At 45.1% G+C, this 22704-nt stretch overlaps 1 protein-coding gene and 1 long non-coding RNA gene across 4 annotated transcripts; both read left to right on the forward strand.

Annotated features, from left to right (window-relative positions):
- Positions 1-387: 387 nt before the first annotated feature.
- Positions 388-2206, forward strand: LOC142572719 (uncharacterized). Its single transcript, XR_012826130.1, has 2 exons — positions 388-564; positions 1050-2206. It is a non-coding gene; the product is annotated as an uncharacterized LOC142572719 (long non-coding RNA).
- A 1792-nt stretch (positions 2207-3998) lies between these two features.
- Positions 3999-21384, forward strand: LOC142572726 (uncharacterized). Of its 3 annotated transcripts, none has more exons than XM_075682051.1 (4): positions 3999-4239; positions 6380-6713; positions 8471-8540; positions 21037-21384. In XM_075682051.1, exons 1-4 carry the CDS (start codon positions 4179-4181, stop codon positions 21037-21039), a joined length of 468 nt encoding a protein of 155 aa, XP_075538166.1. In that variant the 5' UTR covers positions 3999-4178; the 3' UTR covers positions 21040-21384. The 3 variants fall into 3 exon arrangements, with proteins under 3 accessions (XP_075538166.1, XP_075538158.1, XP_075538149.1); XM_075682043.1 differs by lacking the exon at positions 21037-21384 and adding an exon at positions 19384-19510; XM_075682034.1 differs by lacking the exons at positions 3999-4239; positions 6380-6713; positions 8471-8540; positions 21037-21384 and adding exons at positions 17059-17146; positions 19384-20238.
- Positions 21385-22704: the final 1320 nt, after the last annotated feature.

Below are 22704 nucleotides of genomic sequence, written 5' to 3' on the forward strand. Positions count from 1 at the left end.
AGGCAGCTGTATCATTCTTGTGCATTTTTAATGGCTAACTTATTTTCCCCTGGAAAATAATCACATTAGCCATCAGACACAGGCTTACTTGTATACAGTGAATACCGGAACTCAGAAACACGAGGATCTAGATGCTCAGAAACATTCCAGGATGATTTCGGCATAATCGGTCAGAAGGTTTTTTAATTTTTATTTTTTTTACAGGAAACTCTCTCTATGCTCAGTTGCGCCCCATTTTCCGGTCTCGCACCGCGCTTCGGAAGGCGAATCAGTCATCCGTAGTGTTTGTTCAGAGTGTTTGAAGCCTGATTCATCCAAATCCATTCTGCCTGATCACGTGCTACTAGAGCTGCCGCTCGATTATTTTCCTACCTTGCGACCCTACGTTTCATTTCTCCACGGGGTCTTGCGTTGCTGACTGCGCTGAACTTTCTTATTTCGCTTTCTTTCTGATGTTTCTATGGTAAATTGGCATCATGAGTCATGCACACAGTCGCAGATACCTGGCGCTGATCATCAACCATCTCGTCGTTGTCTTCGTGAATTCCCTGACGCTTTCTGCAGGTAAAACACCATGTTCAATAGAAGTAATGTGAAGCACGGACCACTACATTTGTTGATATGGAGGGAAAACGCAGATAAGTTTTCGGCAACCAAACTTTCGTCATGATTTCTCATAAGGGTGAACGTGGGAGAGATTTCGCTTAAGCCCGGACAGAGGAACTTCCAGATATATTAGAAAGGCTTCGCCCTGCCGGTGACTTACGTCCAGGTTGCTGCTGCTGCTGCTGCTGCTCGTGATGACAACGATGATTTTCAAGTAGCTTTTGTTGCAGTGCCGATCGTACGTACCACAAGGGGAACGCAAAATTAACATGCAGTTAAACGGATTACTAAGTTGTCGCATGTTTTCCACTTTGTTATTTTCCCAGAACACTGAAGTAACATAAATTTCAGTGTTTCACCACTGGCTATTGAAAGAAGAAAAAAACCTAGTGGCCAGCTTTTTCCGTTCGCCAATTTATATATCCTCTATTTTCTTTTTTCAGATACCAGTACGGTGTATCTTCCGGCCCGACAAGGCTCAGGTGGCCGTGCTACTGGTAACGACAATGGAGTTTTTTACGACCGAAGTTCAGGGTCAAGTAGAGGGTCCACCTGGAAGAACCAGAAAATGGTCCCCAAGTTCTCAAGCAACCCGCGTGTTGCGGCCTCCCAGCAGACGAAACTCGAAACAATTGTGCGGACACCGTTGTCATCACCTAATTTGAATTTATCGGTGGCACGTCGCGCACAGGACGGCTTAAGGGGAGCGAATCGCCACTCGCAGAAATCCCAAAGTCTTGTCGCAGTTGCTGGAGTGCCCTACTACCCTCTAGCCGTGGGCTTTCACAGGGTTTATACGATCCCGTACCCGTGGGCATATTACGCTGTCTATCCCTCATGGAGACCTCCGGCGACCCCGGCCACCCCGGCGACCCCTGTGGTCAATGTACCCGTCGTTGTGCACGTTCACCCCCACGTTGTACCAGTTCAAGTGACTACATTTGTCTCGAACACGGGTGGTGGCGTGGGCTTTGCACTTGGTGACGGCTCAGGAGTAGCAGGTTCAAACAATCCGACCAATGACGATGGCATTGACGCTGGCTTTGTGCCTACCTACGGCTGTGGCACAGCCAAGGCTGCTAACTGCCGAAGCTGAGAAATAATTAAAAGCTGTGTTCGCATGTGCTTTTTCTGGCAGAACATGTTATTTAAAAGTTAATAATGCCCTTTTCATGAAACCAATTAGCATTCAACTGGACACTTAATTAAGCATACGGAGGTTGAGGAAGATAGAGGTGTTGCCGAGAGGTGTTGCTTCGCTGTGACACATACAGCCGTAACAGTAATTTTTTCCGTGCAATACGACTGTGATTCGTTTAATGAATGAGAGTGGGCATAACTACGCTAGATGATTTGATGTTATCTCTCTTTCCTTTAGCAGTTTTGTTTATATAAGTCACCAATCTCTACTCACCCCTCGTCGCATCGTAGCCGCAATAATTCTGAGGGTTTGCGACATGCACTAGCGACTGAATACGCCTACAGCTGTAGCAAAAATACTGCTAAGCAATATACTGATGTATCATTCTTGTGTGGTCTGTCCTGTTCCGCTACCATCGGGCCACTATACTTACAAGTTTCACAATAAATAGTTTGTTCACATACTTCTCTTCTTTCTTCCACTCATAACTTCCTGCAACCGCAAGCACTTGACGACATTCGTTGGGTTCCAGTTTGTGAAATGCTTGTGAACACAACAGCATTACGTCAGGCTATGAGAAATGTGATTTGTTTTATTTTTGTTGTGCCTTTTCCTAATGGTAAGTAAGTGCCCCGCGTTTGGTGTCGAACTGCTAAATATTTGAACTGTTTCACTTCATCTGTCATAATGATTCAATAAGAAATTTAACGTCATGAAGAAGCAGGCGACACACTGTATTTGTTACCAACATTTCGAAACCATAACTATAACTAAAATACATCTACAAGTGTTGTAAAAGCTAGCAGCCGTGGGGAACTTTGATGGATTATATACCTGACGTAGAATGTTAGTGCACAAAGTACATTATCAAGCAACTCATTCTTTGACAGTAGTTGTTGCGTTTTGTTGCATGTTAGTTTTCAACAGCGATTCAAAGTTAAATTCTTTGGTGCTGCTTCCTATTACACATCGGCCTAGCATGTGACAGTCGCTGGGAAGGTGAGCGCCTCTGCGATTTTTTTCTGCTAATATGAATGCACGAGGTCGCGCGCTCGATTCCTGCCCGCGAAGGCCACGCTCCGACAGGAGACCGTGGATAAATGCTTGTGTGCTAATATTCTCGTGCAGGTTAAGGTAACCTAAGTTAGCGCGTTTTATCTTGAGCCCTTGAGAATATTTCTGTGAGGGCCCCGATTCAGCTTTAGGACTTAAGGGCTCATAAATAAATAATAGTTTTTCCGTAACAATTTGTATTAATCTGAAACACTTAGCTGTGACGATCCCCCTCCCCTTATGTTGTGCCAATATCATTCATAGTCAGTACTACTAACAAAAATGTAGACTACAGCCGCATGGGATAGTCTGCGGTGATAGTGACCGTCTGTGATTGTGTACCTCTGTTCCCTCTTTCTCTCTCTCTCTCTCTCTCTCTCTACTTTGTTCTTATCTTTATACCTGCGCCGCCCTTGTTCCCCAGTGTAGGGTACCAAACCGGATTTTCGCGTCTAGTTAACCACCCTGCCTTTAAATTTTTTTTCTGTCTCTCTTTCACGCTTAGCGTATTAGATATATACACGCATAACGTTTTTTTGCATATAATGATATATTGTCTCAGGTGTTACAAGCTATTCTTTTTCGAAATTGTTGCTTCCGTTCTGCTCAACATGCATTATCGCCAATTTACCGTGAAGTGTCCCGCGAAATGGATTTTGCCAGGGGACAGTTTTATCTGAATGCATTTATTCGAAGCTGCAGCCGTATCTTAGCAGTGAGAGAATGTTCTTTTTGCTGTCATTCGTTCAACTCTTGTGTTGTAGTCCTTTTTTTTTGTCAGAACTCCCTCTCACCCCACGCATTCTTTTTCTTTTTTTTCACGCATGTTAGCAGCAGTTGTACCATCATTGCTTTGTTTCAGATTTGTTCAGCTTTCATCGCGTCGCAATGGCACGTACGTGACTTCAAAAGCCGCTCCTTCATGCGCACTGACGCTTTCAAACTCAGAATTGTTTAGCGTTCTTCAGTGTCCGGTGGTGCTTTGTTCGCAGTCAAGTAAATGCGGTTCTAGCTCACGCTGCACCTGCTGGAACGCCAACTGAGACTGCTTGTGTAGCATGCCATGAAAAGAAGCTGCTGCATTCTTGCGCGTTGTTCAGTGAATTCACTGAACAACGCAAGTTTTTTTATTTTGTCTTCCTTTGTTTCATTTTTTTATTTCTTTTTTGCATGTGTGCTTAGAAAGTCTGTAGGCGTTTTCAATGTCACACGTTTCGTCCCTCTCGGTTTAGGAAGGAACGTATAGCTCAGTTCATGCAAATGCTTCTCAGACGGTCCTTGATCTTGAAAACGGCTTGCTTCGACCGCAGTCGTCTTTCGAAGATGCTCCTGACACACCTGCAATTTTGACTGCATAAGAATTCCATTTTGGTGCGAAATGACAGCACTTTGGACACTATGGCTTCTAGCACTCATTCTCTCTCCATGTTTTTCAACAGGTAAGTGCACCATACCCACTTCTGCTGTCCGTGACTTAAATTTATTAGCCCATTATCGCGTCTATATTACATAAACAAGGATATAACACTCTACCGCTGCTATGTTTTCAATTAGGGCTTCACACAGGGCTGTACATATATAAATAATGTATAATGAAACGCCGATACATGCTTTTCTGTATTGGTGAGCCGCACAGTAGGAGTAAAGCGCGAAGCCTTGCATCTATGTTTACTGTATTTGTACAAATATTCTTATCATTTTCGTGTATCTCAAAATTTTACCTAGTATCTTAAATGTCCCGAAAGTCATCACCTGGGTGTTATCGCCTCCCGCTTTAATCTTCACAAATATGGTAAATCGTTTGCCTTCAACAGTAACGTTGAAATATAAGAGACGCAAAGGTAAGGGAATAGCAATCCCTATTTTGCTGTTGTGTTAGCTCAGAAATAGTGACTATGACACATGTACAACTGTGGTTAAACTTTCAGTATGCTTACTGTGGGAAAGGGAAGAGGGGTAGTAACAAAGAAACGTCTATAAATTTATGACTCGCGTATTTTTATGCTATATCATCATGAATAAAACAAATGTGCAGATCCAACGCATATATTGAAATTTACATGAAGCGAAGCTTTCGTGAAGTGGTTAATGAAATGCCATAATTTGCCCATTTAATTTCTGCGTCTTTGGCATAAAGCAAATATGCACGCGCATGTGGTATAGCGCAGCCGTGCTACTCGATGTGACAACTCTTATATTGCCCCGTATTTCTCGATTTCTTCTGATTAATTTTAAATGTACCGTCCGCTTGCTGGTCAATCTCTCGCTGTGGATGTGTCTCAGTATGGAACTCATCATAATCAGCGACAAGCGGCGATCAACTCAAATATGTTATCTGGATTGACATGATAGAAGTACACGTGCTCATTGGGGCCTAATGGTTAGAAAAGTAGGCGCAGAAAGGTTAGAAAAGTTTCCTTTGTTAAAGGAATTGTTCCCTTGATAACGTATATCCGTTGCTATTAAGATATTTAGGTATTATCGGTTTTATTACTGAGCAATTTCGTAGAGAAGAAGCTCAGCAGCCGGGACAGGTATGAGGGTAGTAAAGATGACAGTGCTGTCCTGCATGCGAGCGGCTTGGCAGGACAGCAGCAACACCCAGTCAGCAGCCACGGTCATGCAAGTACGGGTGGGCTCGCGAGGAAAGCTTCGCTTAAAAGCGGCAGGAAAGATGGAAGCTGCATTGACGACTGGACGAGCGTGTCTGATTCTATCGTGTCGCCGTCTTTCTGCGAGCTATTTGTGCTGATCACGACCGAAATCCAGCTACCGCTACTTGACGTTCTCTGCTACAGAATGTCCCACGTAACTTGAGCCAAACAATAAAAATAGCCACATGACATGTAGCTGGACAGTACCAAGGTAATGGTGTTTGCCGCTGTCACTTTGGAGATACTCATTGTACTTTTTTACATTCCGCCTAATTATGTAATTAATCAGTTATAGTGCGACATTAGTGTGCTTATGTTACCGGAATTAGTGTTGTTATGATTTCAATATTTTCGTTACGATTTATTGGTTTTTATTGGATTTATTGGAACACCCGCAGGTACACGCAAAATTGCCGCTCGACTGGCCGCTCCAGGCACTTTGCGTGTATTCGCGGGCTTCTTTTGCGCTCGGAAAAATACATTTATGTAGCACGTATCGAGCAACAGAAAGCTCTATTGGGAGTTTTTCATGTTGCTTCACAATGTTCTTGTTGACACTTTTGCTCTAATTAAAATATTTGAGAAGTTGATTATTAATTAATGCTTATTATCTAATTAAGCATAATTAGAAAAAATATTGTAAGTATCTCGAAGCGACGGAAAACAACATTACCTTGGTTTTGTCCAGCTACGTGGCATTTGCATATCTTTAATGGTTGGTTCAGGTTACGTGGGACACCCTGTATATGCAAAATGAAATATTTACGTATAGCTACGGTTCACATGCGGAAATTCAGAAAAAAGTCATATATTTCTCTCGCAGTTTCCTTGCCATTAAATGACACTGCCCAGCCCTTTGACCAGGCTGACACCTGCTGTAGCGTTCAACTGCCATTGATATGAGCTCTATCATTGAACGGCACAGATATGCAGTTCGCCTCCCGCAGTGACTTCTCTGGAGTGGCCGAGGTGCCGGGCTTGCAAAGCTACCCAGGCCAGAACAGTGAGCATAGCAGGACGCGGCGCTCCAGGCAGCCGCATGGTGGCCTGCCCGCCTTGTCGCCGCCTGATCCCTGGTATGAAAACAACGCCGCACACAAAAACGGTCGCCTGGTGCGAAGTCCTGCCGATTCTACTGCCCGTCTCCTCTTCCCGTACCTGACACCGGCGGTGGCGGTGGCTCCTGGGCTGGTCACGTGTGGAACGAGCGTCGCCTACCAGCTAAGCGTGTTCGGCACGCTGAGACCCGTTTTAGTGAGGTATTTGTGTGTGCCTACGCGACCTCCTCCACCACCACCACCTCCATCACCTCCACCGCCTCCACCTCCTCCACCTCCGCCACCGCCTCCTCCGACAAGGCCACCACCTCCACCTCCGTCTCCACCGATAATAATTCTCGTGTTGCGAGGACTTGCCGTGGTCCCCGCCAAATAGACAAGGGTTCCGTGACATGCGCGCACATCGTAGCTTCGAGAGATCTGCGCCAGATATTCCATTGATATTTTAAAGCGTTTTCGTAAAGCTGCTCTTATCTGAGGGGCGGGCGCCCGCTGAGAAGGAGACTGAAACTTACTCACCGCCCAAAGCATTTTCCTCTTTTTCATTAATCACTACAAGAATAAAGAAATAATCTCTTTTTCTTAGAGTTACACCTAAGCATCATGCTGTTCTCTTTCCGATCGTAGCGGCGGGGCCCTGCTGCCACAGTTCTTGCGAGAGGGCAGCAGGTAAAAAATGCCTAGGCATTGTTCAATTGTCTCTATAAATTCGGCTCTATCGATATCGGACAAGTATAGTCGAAAGAACTGGAAGGGTCGCCTTAAATACAGGTTGGAAAACACTATCTCGTTGCCGCTATATTCGCACTCAATCGAAGCATGGAAGTAAAGCCTTCAGCACCGGACGTCTTTTGTGCAAGCTTCGAAACATAGGAACTTACATGCATGGCCGTGGAAATTGTAACAAATACAGCCTGTGCAAAAGAGCTTATTCAACTATTATGGATGACTGAGTATAGCTCATTAAGACTAACATTTGCTGTTCATATATGTTGGAGCTCGGCGCCGGAGATTATTCGCTGCAATACTATGAGGCTGTGTTAGAACATTCGAACTTTGCTGCCAGCAGCTAACAGTCATTGTTGTTACCTTCCGACAGCAAAGATTCAGTGTGGTTAGGGATTTACGGCTCAAGCAACTGTTTAAGTCAGCTCATATTAGTCCTTGACAACGATAGTAACATCTAGAAAGCCTAAACTCAATTTTCTTGGGCATATTTTCAATGTTGATTTATGAAACGAGGGAAGCAAGTGACCTTTCAACGAAGAAACCATGTTCAACGGAAGTGTTGATATGTGTTGCTCCGTTTGCCAATTATAGGTCATAAGAATTGTGCTGAGAATTTGTACCTGATTGGATAAACAATATTCTACTAGACATAGTAGCTCGCTATATTCCTGCTCATCTGAATGGACAAATCGCAACTAACTTTAAAAAAAAAAAGCAAGGCGCACATGTAGAGCGTGTTCTCTTCGCTGGCATGTCCGCCAGTGCTGTGTGGTGCAGAAAGAAAGCAACCGCTGTTCATTTTTTTTTACAACAGGCACAGTGCATTGCGCACTATTTAGTATGCCTTGTTATGAGAGTACACGTTAGTTTCTGTCTAACATAGGGCGTGCTATAAACCTCATAAGGTAATCTCACATACGGAAACATCTCACACCCTGGTTACCTCACTGCTTTTCTCGCAGAAGGCGGTAATTTCAGTTAGTCGGAGCAATTACTAACCTCTGGCTTCGAAGGTTTTATGTCTACCCATCCTCGTGTACCATGACGTATTTTAGAAACAATGATGGAAGATAGTGCACGTCAGCTATCCAGCATTTATTATAGTTATCAAGCTCCAGGTCTTCAGCTGCATCTGAGTATCTAGACATGGAGCTGCCGGCGCCATGAAGCGCTTCTGAAGCAGACGACGTGGAATCTGAGGACCAATATTCTGCAACTACTAATCGCAGGTTGAAGAGGAAGTACCGCAATACTTCATGTACCGGTGTGCCCGACTTCTATAAGAAAACGTACGGAAGGGTACGTATACGACAGCCTGCTTACGCGTTATGGCTACGGATGTATTTAATCCTATCAGCAGGCGAACTCTAGATGTCTGTCTTCACAGAATAACTCCGGGTGACTCAGAGAGACCCGAATGACCCCCAGAAAGAACATACTGAGCGGTAATGTGTCGCTCGCAAAGTGCCAGATACTCTAAAGAGTACGTCACCACTAGGAAATACGTGCGCTCATTTATCCCGCATGGCAGCAGCAGAATCGCTGGTGTTATATCTGATGTGGACGCAAGTATAAATGACAACAAGCTACCAACGCTACTGTCATCACCTTTGCGCACTGCAGATATTCATCGATTTAGTCGGTCCAACCGCATAAAGCTAATGCTTAAATTGGGACAGACATAAGACACTTTGTTCCTGCATACATTCCTAGGCCCTTGCAATCTCGCAAATGTCCGAAGCTATAGGACATGTGAATAGCACTTGTACAAGCAAGGCAGCTTAGAACACTGCACGGGCATGACCCTGGTATGCTTTATGAAGCCCGAGCCCAGACCGGCCAGTGATACCAAGCCCAGGCCCACTCCAGGCCCGGGTGTTCATCACTAAGCTTAGCCAGAGCTCGTGTGTGCATGATCAGGCCCGGCCTGTTGGTAAAAAAAAAATATCTTATTTTACTTACAGATCATACCGTATGTGTCAGCCTCACCTTCTCGGGGTCTAATTAGCTACAGTGTATAAGCAATAAAAAAAAAGGGGGGGGGGCTGCAATCTTTGTTTTTCCCACGGGAACATCAGTGATCTGGCCCATTGCCTGTGCTGCTATTTTTCCGCTGGTGCGCACGAACTTATCTTGATTTGGTTCTACGGTTTGGTCCTACGAGGTCATTTCGCATGTAAATATATATGTAGATATAGGGAAACAGGCGAATGCACGAGCATAAAGCATAAAATAAACGCACAAGTAGAAAAAGACGCACCTTGCGTTAGCGCTTAAATAACATAACAGTATCGATATTTGTAGCAGTGCTATCGCAAAAGTGGTAACGGGGAAATGATTTGAGGAGTTGAGGAGCGGTTTTCTTGTATATTTTATTTTTCCTTAGACGAAAACAATGTTCCTTTTGTGGAAACAAACTAAAATTAGCATTTCATCTTTCTATTTTCTTTGCTAACGTATCACGTGTCACTTCAGCTTGCCACAGAATGCCTTGGACCATGCAATGCATAATGTTCACGTGCGCTCGGAGGTACGCCTTAGTCCCTTTAACGAGAGGGCCCGAGTCTAGCCCGGGCTTGCCCGGTCCCGTGCAGTGCTCTAAGACAGCATGAGTCCGCTGTGGTGGTGACCACGAAGATGAAGGAGTTACAAGCATTCTTGATATTCACTAACTACAGCGAAACCCACCAGGCAACGTCGAAGGACCCTCCGAAATTGAAAATTGCTTTGTTGGAAGGGAGACAGTAACCGAAGCATATCGTCACAGGAAGCGCTCACAAAAGCACAATCAAGAAGCAGAAATAATCGAAAGGTGGCCGGGGCTGTCCGAAGAGCCAGTAAAAACTTCTCTACAACCTTGCACTCCAGTTCCAGGTATGTCATATCTGGAAAACAACGATGATGCTATTCTGAGGCCTTCTCTGTCATCAGAGAAGTCACCTGAGTCACGTCTGGCGTACAACGATTCTGCGATTTTTTAACGGTGCCTTTTTCCGATACTGTTTCTTTTCAGGCTTTTCCCACATTGTCAGTGGTCAGAGTGATGCTCCGCCAGCGTTACCAACGTTATCAGCCGGCCGTGAATGATGGGCGATAAGAGCGGCATTATAAAATTGAGGAGAAAGCATCGCTATAAAATCTCGGCCTCACCTTTTCTGCCGTCACAAGATCGCAGTACAGAAGTGGAGCTGTTACGACAGAAACAAGGGTCGCGATTTTGTAGCGATTTCTTAGCTAAGATTTTGTTATAACCGGTTTATTCAGTGGCCTTGCTTATCACCTTTCGCAGGTAATACACGACTAATAATTTCATCCAATCACGGATAAAGGAGCAGAGAATTTGAGATTTATTTCTCACGGGCCCATTATTCGAGTTTTTTGCTGCAAAACATTGATTGTTGTCACACACGATTACTTTAGTTTCCTAGCTTTAACATTGACCCTTTTCGTGGAGCAGTTTGTCCTAGAGAAACGAGATGGCGCTTTCGGTGGCGTGCCGCACGTAGCCTCAGCGACAGCGCACGAATACGAAATAACTACCGCTACCACCTTGCTTCTGTGTGATCAGCTGTCGGAAATGCACCCGAGTTTTCGCTAACACACTGTGCTCCAATCATGCTGGATTGAATCATGTAGATTGAACACGCGTGCAGTAGTTAGGTGCAAAAAAACATTAATTGGCATATTAAAGAATGAAATGAATCTGTGTGGTCAAGTTCGCGTACCGCTGCTGTAACTTTTCATACGTGTTACCGGCCCCTCGAGATGTACGGCTTCCTTCGAGGATGAAGAAATTTGCTCATCCGCCAACGCTGTATCGTTAGCCTTCAAGGAAAGTGATTCAGCCCCGGAACGTCGGCAAGAGTAGCGCCGCTGCCTGTCTCAGTAAGTTTCACGCACAGTATCTGCACACATCAACTCAAACTGGCACGGAAACTTCCGCCCACTCTATCGCCGATGTGTCAATAAGTGAATGAGCGCACACTTGATTATATGCGCACCATGCACGCACAATAAATGACGGACTACACCGATAGCGCACGAATGGTCGAAGCTCAATGTACATTTCATGACGCTCCACAAGAGCAAGCGAATTACTAGCGATAATTCATATTTTTCTACAAGGTATTACAATTTAGAAAACAGCAGTGTGTCATGTCTTGCGCGCAGCAAGAAGAGATCTACCGGAACTAAGCCCATCCCCGAATAATTAGCCAGAAATAATCAGATAGTGGGCCGCACCGAGGAAATTTGCTGTGTCAGAAATGTGAAAAGCCGCTGCTTCAAAATATTTGCCATATAATGAACCAAGAGCAAAACAAACTAATCCTGATTCAATTCAGGAGCGGAAAGTTTGGATAGCTTGAAATACGTATTTAAGCCCACTTTTGGAACAAGCACCATACACGCTGCTCGCGCTGTTCGGACATAGCTTAAGCAGCTCCGAAAGCGCTTTTGCGTGCTCTCTGAAGCTGTGCTTCGTTCCGTCCACCCAGTCACCGTCTACGATATCTCCCGAAACAGTGCTTTGTTAAGCCGCTCCGGTGTCATACACAACCATTATAAACACGGATGCAACGGAGGCAGTTGAGGTAATCAATCGACGCGTCCCCACGTGATAAAACATGGCAGCGCCTACAGCATCGCCACGAAAAGGGGTCAATAGTGCGCTCTAATATTACGATAAACGTTTCCATCTTTTCCTGCTTTTGCTGATGTTCTGTCTCTACACTCGTCTGTAGGCACTAAGTATGGATTCGCTGTTTCTACGTTTGATGTTCCGCAAACAGAATGTAGATAATTTCGAAAGATACTTTGAACTAAGTAGAAATAACCAGTCAGTATCCTCTTGGATGATACTTAGGCTTGGTGATTTGACACTGATGACAGGTTCGAACATGGTTTCCTATAACAGAGTTTTTAATGAAGACGGCTCTTTATCTTCCAGCAAGTCTTCGAGAAGTCCTCATTACTTCCCGAGCCAGGACTGTCGTGGCACAATTGCAGTGCTTTTTGCTTTCAAGAACGGAAAGCTTCTCGCTCTTAAATTTTATACCTCCAGTACTTTCCTAAAGGCTCTTCATCTGGTCATGGTCTGAATGATTGGTTTCGCTGGATTAGAGCCTTGAGAGTGCGGTCGCATTGAAAGTTTGTTTCCTGTGCCCGCACTATGCAAAATAGATCTTACGAATGAAAAGTTTTGCGTATTTGACCCTAGGTCTGCCGTCATGTCTGTGAGTCATGCCGACCGTAAACTGAACATTTTGTTTCCCCTCAAGATCGCCACAACCCGAAGTGGCGATCTTGCGCTTCTAAAATATTGCAGCCCCATAACCAGTGCCAGTGCATCATTCCCTACCGTCCTGCAGTGTTGCTATATGCGCCTATACGAGAAAAAAGTGCGGATAATAACTAATCACTGTTTGTGCTGCTCTTGCTGCTCGAAAAAGTACCGTTGGCCCCTCTGACGTTAGTCGAATTGAATGGAATTCTAGGGTTTTAGGCGCCAAAACCACGATTTGATTATGAGGCACGCAGTAGTGGGGGACTGCCGATTAATTTTGACCACCTGGGGATCTTTAACGCGCCTTCAATGGACGGCACGCGGGCGTTTTTGCATTTCGCCCCCATAGCAATGCGGCCGCTGCGCCCGGGATTTGATACCGCTACTTCGTGCTCAGAAGCGCAACAGTATAGCCGCTAAGCTACCACGGCCGGTGACTTTAGGCAAAGCGTTTGTATGAGATCCAAATGGTTTGGTAAAATCGGACAGAACGACAACTGAGTCCGACGACACGGCCTGGAATAGGTGCTGGTAGGCTTTTTCACATCCATTGTTTCTGTCGAAAGGTACGTCCTTCAAAGTGAGCATGGTGAGAGACTGGGTGTTCGCAACGTAGTCTTCGACAAATGAGGAAACTGACGATGCGATCCCGAGGAATAGTTTGGTCAAATGAGGATTGTAAGGTGTCATGAGCTTTCTGTTGCCAGTAGCAGCTTTTCTTTAGCAGTTTTTGCTTCACTATCGAATACTGTCTCCCAAGAAATCAATCCAATCTCAGAAAAACTAAATTTGTATGCTGTTCTTATTTTTAATTGTGGTTTTCTGTAGTTTCAACGAAAGTTTCGTCTCGGCGAAATGTTGCACGGCTTGCTTGGAGAACTCCTATACCAGGCAGCTCGAAAGGCGCTTCGAAAACAGCCTCAGCTAAGGTTACATTTTCTACAAGTTAGTTCGGGAAACTTCACTCTTACATCTTCCCCCCTCGAAGTCTTACGTCAGCCGTATCCTGAAAAGGTTTAATACCAGGGGTGCACGAAAATCTCGAGTCTGTGGTCCCTTCGTTCTGCCAGGAGATGTTCTTTTTAATGTGTTTCATGTCCGGACATCAGAGTAAGATAAAAACATACATCGTTCATGACAGCAACTTCCACTTCAATACAGTGTCCGTCAAACTGGACTTTCATTAGCGTCTGCTTTTGCACAATGCAGGTTTCTTTATCCTAGCTGTGAGCAGTAAAATGCTTTCTTCTTAAATATCACTCGCGTCGGCATAAGCTTGGTGCACAATGCTCACGGAGGCACTGGTGCCGCCTTTAGACCTCACCTCTTTTTCTTTCACAACCCTCTGAGTGCACGAAATTTTAGAGCAATGTGCGCATGGGAGCTATTTGGCGAATTATCCTGGCGAAGAAACAGCACAAAGACAACACGACACCTTAAGGACAACGGATGCATTCCAACATTTTGGACTGGACGAGATACACACTTTCATCTTTTTTGTAACAGCTGATGCCTAGCAAATTTCTTTTGGTTCTACTTGATAAATTTTACCCTGATACGCAACACCCTGCTCAAGGAGTGCAAGCTCTTGAAAAGTTTCTCTGTCATTACGCCCGCAACACATGTGTTTCAAGAAGAAATGGAGCCTGCCCTAAGTGGCAGTCGGGCCCTGAAGTTGCCCTTCTTTCCGAAGTTCTCGACTCATGCCACGAATTCGCGTATATTTCGTACGGGTTATTTGGTATATACATGGTCATATCATAAAAAGCCAACCGACAATGACACCGAGGACAGCATAGGGGAAAATACTTGTAGTCCTTCAGTGAATCAAAGCAATTATAAATAAATGGAAATGAAAGTGCATGAAAAAAAAATTGGGTGCATGTGGGATACAAACCCACGTCTTCGCATTGCGTGTGCGATGCGCTTACCATAATTTGGCTAAAAAAATAGGGGTAACGACTTTCTGAGTCGTCCTGTATAAAAGCCGACGCGCTTGGCTCACGGGGCATACTTTTGTGCTCGCCGATATCGTTGTGCTTTGACTAACTTTTTTTCTGGGCACAGGTTCGCCCAATAAAGAGTTAGTTCCGTGAATGAGAGTTTGTACTACTGTGGTAGAAGTGCATAAATTCAAAGAAGTGCATGCCTGCGGACGTAGAAACGCAAAAAGAAAAAAAATAATTTCTATGTTTCGGCCGGGGTCCAACCTTCATCAAGAGTGCGAATGCAAGCACCCAGAGCTGAGGTATTTTCTGTGTAAGAATGAAGAAAAAAAAACGTATGGCTACATGAATACCAACACTCATACATTCATATATATATATATCCTCCTAGAGAGATGTATTATATATATACCTCCTATATAGATGTAAAGTGTGTGGCACCAGAGCCCCGCACTGCTCAGCTCGAACCTGGAAGACCAAGTTTGGACTGTCCAGTGGGCCAAGGAAGCCGCGGGAAGACAAGAACTCTTGGCCGTAACCTCGGCGGGTGCCACCGCCCACGAACTCGCCGGACGCATTCTGATTCTAGATAAAGTTTTATCACTCACTCCTCGGGCAGGTTAGAAATTATTTGATTGGTGATGGCCATCAGGGTCTCTAAGCGCAACGGCGACGCCAGGAGCCTGTGGTTGTGTGACGTTCCGTAGGTATGAAGAGAACTTTCAAATAGATTACGCCGCAGGTGGTAGGAATAAAGGCGTCGTTGGGGATTTCGCAAGCTTGTAGGTGTCCGCAACATCAACAACAGTGAAGGCTGACGATTAACAGTCGACACTGAAGAAGCTCTGGAGAAGTCAATGGGTTACATTTTGTGCAAATTTAGGTGCGTTTATGGCGATGTCTAAAATACGGCATGTGGTCACTACTCTAAGCTGCACGCCTAGGTAACTGAAGCCTTTTGCTGCACACTCTCCTCCAGGCCTTTCCTGTCTATTTCAATGTTTTTTTGCGCACGTATCCTGTTTGAAGACAAGTCTTACAATTAGTATACGAACATCGGGTTGTTTCATAAGCCCTGCAGCCTCTTTCCATAGCTCGTTCCACTATATAATTCACACGCTCCTCACGAGCTGTTTGTTTTTCAGATTGTATGTGTGGTAGTTGGCAGTGTGTCAAATATCCTCTTATTCGCTGTGTATCTTTAGAGAACTTATTATGGCCACCGTTGGCCAAGCACGCCCCTTCAGAGATTTGCTTGTTACCAGAAAGCCGGATTTATTTCCCATGTATACATAGTGGCCATCAGACCTAACACAAACACGTAAGACGTGTTCAAAGAGGCTATATGAAGAGATACTTGCTGTAAAAAGCACACATTAGTCTTGTTGACAAGGGTGACCAACCACGCTCGAGTACTTAATACTAGAATAGTTTTTTTTTTTTGGCGCGCGGGAAAAATTAAAAGGGTTTCAAAGCTTTATCGGCTTAAAGGGACGCTAAATAAAAACGTTGAATTACGTCGGTAAGATTCACTTGTGGAATATCCAATTTATCACATCCACTGTGTTCTCAAACACGGTAAGCCCAAAATAATGTAAAAGTGGAAGACCGTATTTCGAGTTCCGGACTGGATAATTGTTTATCGATAAAGAAAGATTGGGGCTTTCTGCTTTCAAGTGCAAGTGAACTTTGAAACTTACGACTCCGTTAACTTCGCTGCATATATAAACTGCCGGCATACGTAAAAGTCGATCGAAATTGATGACATCAAGGTGACGCTGTGGCTAGAATGTTAAAATTAAAGAGAAATAAGGGCTTAATTTTCTGCACTAATTGGCATTTTCTGGACAAGGCTATGCAAATAGTGTTTCGGAAGAACGCTTAAGATTTGAACGTCCGTTTATATCTGCCTCTTGCAGCATGTGATTTCTGCGTGAAATTCTTTAGTACACCTAAGCGTCACTCTTTTTGTTGTTGTCGGAATAGTCCATAGCTGCTGTTGTGTGTAATATTAGACAAAATTTGAATAGTGTCTATTTTCTGCCTTTCAATATATGGGTTGTCACCTACGCTTAACCCAGAGATATTATATTGGTCATTATTGTGGTCGCGAGGATACGTCCTGGTCATAATGCTGTGTTCTTTGAAAATAGTAGCATTTTTGGAGAAATAAAATTCATTTTGAGCATCGGTAACATTTCTAAGAACGCTGAAAGCACGACATGAAGGCTGATATACGCGTATATTATTTTTTGCATTATCCTGAAAGCACCAGCACGGTTTTTGGTCAGGTGCCTCCTAACGGCAGAATGGTAAAAATGGAAATAAAGTAAAGTAAAATAATGTTGTCGAGTTGCCGAAAAAGGGCGGCACAGGATCATAGCGGGTTCGCGGTCCTTTTTACATGACTGCACATTTGACGCCCGTTCGGGGTTATTGGCCCGGCTGTGACGGCAGGTCCACAAACAATCCCGTAGCTCCGGTTGGGCTGACCCCGTTTGGCTTCAGTGCGATCCGCCAAAAAGCGCGCATCCTGAACACCCTGTGTATGGCTCACACGGACCATTTCGGTCCCGGCTTTTGACGCTGCAAGAGCTCGCAGCCTAGTGAAAGCATGCTTCTGTCATCGTCTTACTGCCTTTTACTCATCTCGGCCGCCTTCGTAATAATGGCCGGTAAGTCACATTTCGTTTATGTGCCTGAATACTGAGTATACGATTAACATAGCGTCTATAAAAATACGCCGCTCAACTTTTTTTAACGATGCATGAGCATTCGGTTTTAACATGGAGAGAGCGACCAAGCTCAGCAATCGGATCCACGAAGCCCATGGTAATCACGAATGGTGCGGGAGAACGCGAGCCGAGACATTGTGAGATCGACTGAGGAGCCCGCTAAAGATAGCCGACGGCTAACGAGCGCATCCAACGAAATAGAAGAAGCTTACCAACCCGGCCTCCTCGTCACGAGACATGTGTGTGGCTTGTAATAAGGCAACAGCTTAACTATTTTCTTGATTTCTTCCGAGGCTGTTTTTATAGAGGCCGGCCTCAGTGTTTGCTAATTATAGAACCAGTGTTGCGTAAAAAAGATTTGTAAACTTGAGGCCTAATGCACAAAGCTCCCTGTTTGTCGCTATACGATTGCCTTCGCTAATATCATGTATCTAACATTAATGACTGACACATGTGTGCGCAAGCGTGCGAATTGCTTTGTGAATACGTACACTGAGGATTTTCTCCTTGTTTCTTGGTATCGACTTACAAAGCTTTTCACCCGTGGGGTCTCTCGATCAACGGTCGGCACCTTTGCAGTTACCCTTTTTTGTTTGTAACGATTGTCCCACACCAGCTCTCACGAACGCCTTTTTCATAGCGTTGTCATGATGTAAATTAGGACCTAGCTGAGGAAGTGATAAAGTTTTTCGATTTTAGGAACGGTTTGGCGTTCATGCTGCGTTCAGTCTGACGACTGACCACTACTTGTTTTTACAAACAACCGTAGCGGAAAAAATGGGCCCGCATTCACAAAATAAAAGAGTTGTTAGGCCATAACTCTTCGTAAGAGCAGGGGCCAGCCAATCATGATGTTGGAGATGTTTATAGCGAGAGTGCCATGCCCTTTCCAAATAGTTGTTACGAACTAAAAGCGCTTAAAGATCGATCCCTGCTATTTCAGTTGGGTCCAGATTACGATAGATGGTCGGATTCATGCCACTGCCTTTGCTTTAGTGAAAGTGGCAAATAGTAAATGTAGCCCTTTTATGCACCGCGTGACCAACACCGTGCAATCAAGCGAAAGCTATGCGTCGCGTCAGCCAATCAGAAAAGAGAACCGGAAGAATGGTTGCTGCACTGTTCCCTCCAGATTTCCCTCTGCGCGATGCCGACTGGATGGAAGCGTCGCAGTAGAATTAGTAGCGCACGTAGGTCTAGGCTTCCTTCCCTTCCCTGGAACACGCAGTCCGCTCTTGTTACTGGCTGGATCACACAAGCTCTAGCCTCCGCTGTGCACGGAATTGGTGGTACTGAATTTTTTTCTTTTGGCACAATGTAGAAAAAAAGTGTTGGAGCGTACCGTTGTTCACAAGCAAACATAACTCTTCCGGGAAGGTGCTTATCAATAGCTAGATTTATTTGACTATAAATCTAGCTTGTGGTGCGCTCCTATAAGGTCTTTTTATTTTGATTGAGGTAAATGAGAAGGATTGTTAGATTCATCAAAATATATGGGAGCGATGTCTTTCACCGAATACATCATGCACATGTGACTTGCCCTTGCTTATTTTTTTACAGGTTATCTTTTATTAATGGTGGCGTGGTACTTTGCAGGGACTCCACGATATTGTGTTCAGTAGCCGTATTATGTAACAATTGTTTTCCATTTCGATTCTTTTTACCCTTTGTCATTGGCTGGCAGGGCGCCACGCCTGCGTTATTGCTGTAGTCAGACACTCGCTGCGGTAGGTGACAAGAAAAGAAATGAGTCGGGCTAAAATAATCCTCATATTATATGGCGCCATAAAAATCCGCATGCTCCGAAAGGCACTAAGAACGCAAAGAGAATAATGCCGAGATATATTACGCACAATTAACGTTGTCTAGCTAAATATGCGCATTGATAAGTGCGGCACCTGATCACAACGACCTCCAAGTGGGGCAGTCGTGATATTGATTTGATGTGGATTATGCATGTACTTCGAATGCTGTACTCCAGTGGAATATCGGTGAAGTGCTGAATCAAGTTGAGTGAGTGAGCAAAATATTCCCGCGACTAATCGCGCGTATTTCAAACGGTTAGCACAAGCATCCGTTCGTCGCTGTTGTTGTTGCCTCAAATGATGGCTCACACCTTGTGGCTGCTCTCCAGTGCTGGCCACCATGCAGAATATTGTTTTCTTCTTTTTCTTCAGATAAAGCCCCACTCAAACTAAAGGTGGGCGACCGTGCGCGGCAGTGCTGCTCCGATTTTAATTTTACACTTCCGGACTGGGATGAGGAAGACCACGACGAAGTTCCGAAGCCGGCAGTGCAACAGAGGACACCACAGTACGCTGTCCGGCCAGCGCATGTGCTCACCATGCGCCAGTCGAGCCTGAACTATCTGCTGCGCCCCTATCAGACGCCGTACGCCGTCGTCATCAGGAGGCCTGCTGTGAGACCCCAGAGACCACTGCCATTCCCGCTCGATCCGCCAAGAAGTTCTGCCGACAGAAACGGAAGTCTGCCGGCTACTCCCGTGAGAGTTGGTGGCGCACTAGTCACCTTGCCCATTTACTCTCGCGTAAAATACGGTCCACCGTACTACAGGCCGTACTACCACCACGCCTACAGGGGCGCCGCGCTGGCGCCCATTCCTGGCGGCGGGTTTGTGATGCCGTATCCGGCTCCTTCTCAGGCGGGACTGCAGCCACCCGCGCAAGTGACGGTGCCGGTGTACATCAACGTCGGCGCGGGCGGCTTTCCCGCCGAGTACCAGCAGGACGGAGGCGCCGCGACGGGCTTCCTGCCCGCCGTCGGAGCGCCGCCACCGAAGGGGAACTTTCCGCAGGCCGCTGCCCAAGGAAACGCCTCGGTGTACTCGTGAATGCATTAAGCAAAAGGCACTCTAGCAAACCGAACAGCTCGGACAAGCGTCCCTCAGATCTCTATCTTGTGTTCAATTGTTCGCTCTCCAGGGAACCATTAATATTCATTTTTGAAATGTACAGTGTCTTGATGCTAGTACGTTTGATTGAAGCGTGCTATCGTTTCGTGAATTTTATGTCTGAGTGTACTAATTTATAAGAATAATAAATGTAGTTTCTCTTCTAAGAATGCGTGTGTATTAGGCCATAAGTCATCTGCATGCTCAACACAGCGCACTATCATAATACTTCATGGACCCCTAGTGAAAATGATGACAATCACTTCAACGGCAGTGGCACATGCCTATCAAGGGCGACTGGTTAAGAATCGCGCACCGTAAATAATATGACATAATTGGAGTGAAATAAGAGAAAAACAACTAAATAAATGGAAAAACAAGAAATGGAAAACAACGTATATGACTGAGCAGCCAGACGGGCTACAGAGTGTGCGGAAACACACTGACTCGCACACTGGTTAAATGTAGCAAAGGAAGCACTCTGCTTTTCACTACAGGTGCACTTCATAATTTACTCTCAATGCCCCGTCTTCTGTATGGGGGTACCGTAAAAAACAGCTCACAACAAGTCGTGTCTCCTACCGTCGTCGAGAGCGACGAATGACTAAGTGTTCTGGACGGCGAAACCACTGGACGCGTGACGGTGAGTTGGTTTGCCTCAAACCATGCAGCAAGAAGCTGGGCAGGCATAATCTCATTACACCGCGCAGTCGTAATCCTTAACATATCTTGTGTGATGCTGTTGATGATGGTGGCAAACCCACTATATAGCGCATGTTCTATTAAGGGAAACTGGCCACGAATCGAGAGGTATATTACCATTTATTATTAGGTTGAACTTGCAAAAAATTACCAAATAGATAGAAACGAGTAGAAAGAAAAATAAAAAAAACTTTTCCCTTTTCTTTTTTCTTTCCAGTGATGAAGTCTGCGTCATTCACGGGCAGGCCACGCTGTCGCTGCGGAATTTTTGAAGCCGCATTCTTAAGAAAAGAAAAATGACGACAATCCAGTGAAATGATCAATTTATTTTGTTTGTTGCCCAAAAAAATTTAATGTGGAAAGGCTGCCAGACTGGACATCTCTAGATAAACGTTTAGAGATTGGACACAAAAGCACAGTCCCATGAACGTCAGTTCAATCTGACGTGCTCTGCGGAAATTGATGCCCCCAAGAAGTAACAAGAGTTGATCACCATTAGAGGATGGCTGACCGGATGTCACCGTCGAATAAATTTGTACCTATGATACCTAACTGAAGTGACAAACCCGTAGTTGGTAGGAGAGGGAACACGGGGCGGGCTAGGGAAGACTGACCCGGAGAATGAGTAATTTCATTAGAAAATAAACATTTTTCTGCTACGCAAGAAGACCAAGCGTAAACAGCGCATATGATGGAGGGGGGGGGGTGAAAATATTTAAGACTAGCCGCAGCACCTTAATTTTGGCCACCTGTGTTCCTCTAAGGCGCACCTAAATCTAAGTACAGGAGTGCGTTTGTACTTATATCATATTATTGAGAGTTCGCCTGATTAAATTGATGCCTTAGGGAGGATCAGTATTTTATCACAGGATGCTTTAAGAAGGGTGCAGGATTGGCCTTGTTGGTCAAACATGCTTTAAAAACTTGAAGGCTCGAAAATCACGCCATAAGGAGTCACGGAAATGCAAGTGCAAGCGGATGGCTGTGTTTGCACTACAGACGGAAATGTTCCATATAAAGTGCCCATGATACAAAAAGAACAAGAAAAAAAATCAGGCCGACCGTTTCAGTATATTACACTTGGAAGTAGTATGCAGCCTTACCAATGGCTCAATAGTGCTCGAATAACGTGTGCGTTATTCCAGCAACCTTGATGCAGTGACTGTGCGTGCATGGCCCCGTTACACTGTGGTGCACAGAGTAGTCACCTGCGTAACCATGTCCGGTGCGCACCCGTAAATGAGCTCGTGACACTGCCGTAGTGGACCGACATTGTTGCTAGGTGTGTATTGAACGGACGGGACTGTGTTGGCAATGTCACAATGCTAAAATCATTGAAAACATTGGTTTAATTCCCGGCGGCAACTGCTCCATTAGTGAGCAATCCATTTAACTCCTAAAAGAACATTGATTCTAGATGCAGCGCTAGATAATGGTCGGAAATGGTAATACGACAACCTGGTGCCAAACAAGCCACACTATCGAAGTTATCGGGCTATCCACGAGAACGCACAATGACAGCGTCACTGCTCATGTCATTCGGGGCGAAGTTACACGAGATCGGCGCAGCTGCGCGGTGCTATGGCGAGCGAGGTGGGTGGCCATCGCAACAACGGAACGTCTGGGCTTGACTGCTGTTATATACAAAATCAGCGCTCCTTCGGGGAATGTCAACGTCGCTTATGATGGTATCATATATTTGGAAATATTATGTACATCTGGATATTCTTCGCACCAGCGCTTATCACTTTGTTAAGCTTACTATGACACTTCAGTGGTAGTCATGAATGAATATGGAGGGAACAGTATGCAAGTTGGAAAAATCTAGAAGTATCTGAGACGGTACTCCGAATAGTCACGACGCGTGAGCTAACGTCGCGTTTGT

Source organism: Dermacentor variabilis, chromosome 1 (genome assembly GCF_050947875.1).
Source record: "Dermacentor variabilis isolate Ectoservices chromosome 1, ASM5094787v1, whole genome shotgun sequence".
Classification (NCBI taxonomy): domain Eukaryota; kingdom Metazoa; phylum Arthropoda; class Arachnida; order Ixodida; family Ixodidae; genus Dermacentor; species Dermacentor variabilis.

Coding starts and splice junctions, on each gene's coding strand:
- LOC142572726 (XM_075682034.1), top strand. CDS start 17,086: ATGCTTCTGTCATCGTCTTACTGCCTTTTACTCATCTCGGCCGCCTTC. Junction 17,147..19,383: donor CGCCTTCGTAATAATGGCCG/GTAAGTCACATT, acceptor CTTTTTCTTCAG/ATAAAGCCCCACTCAAACTA.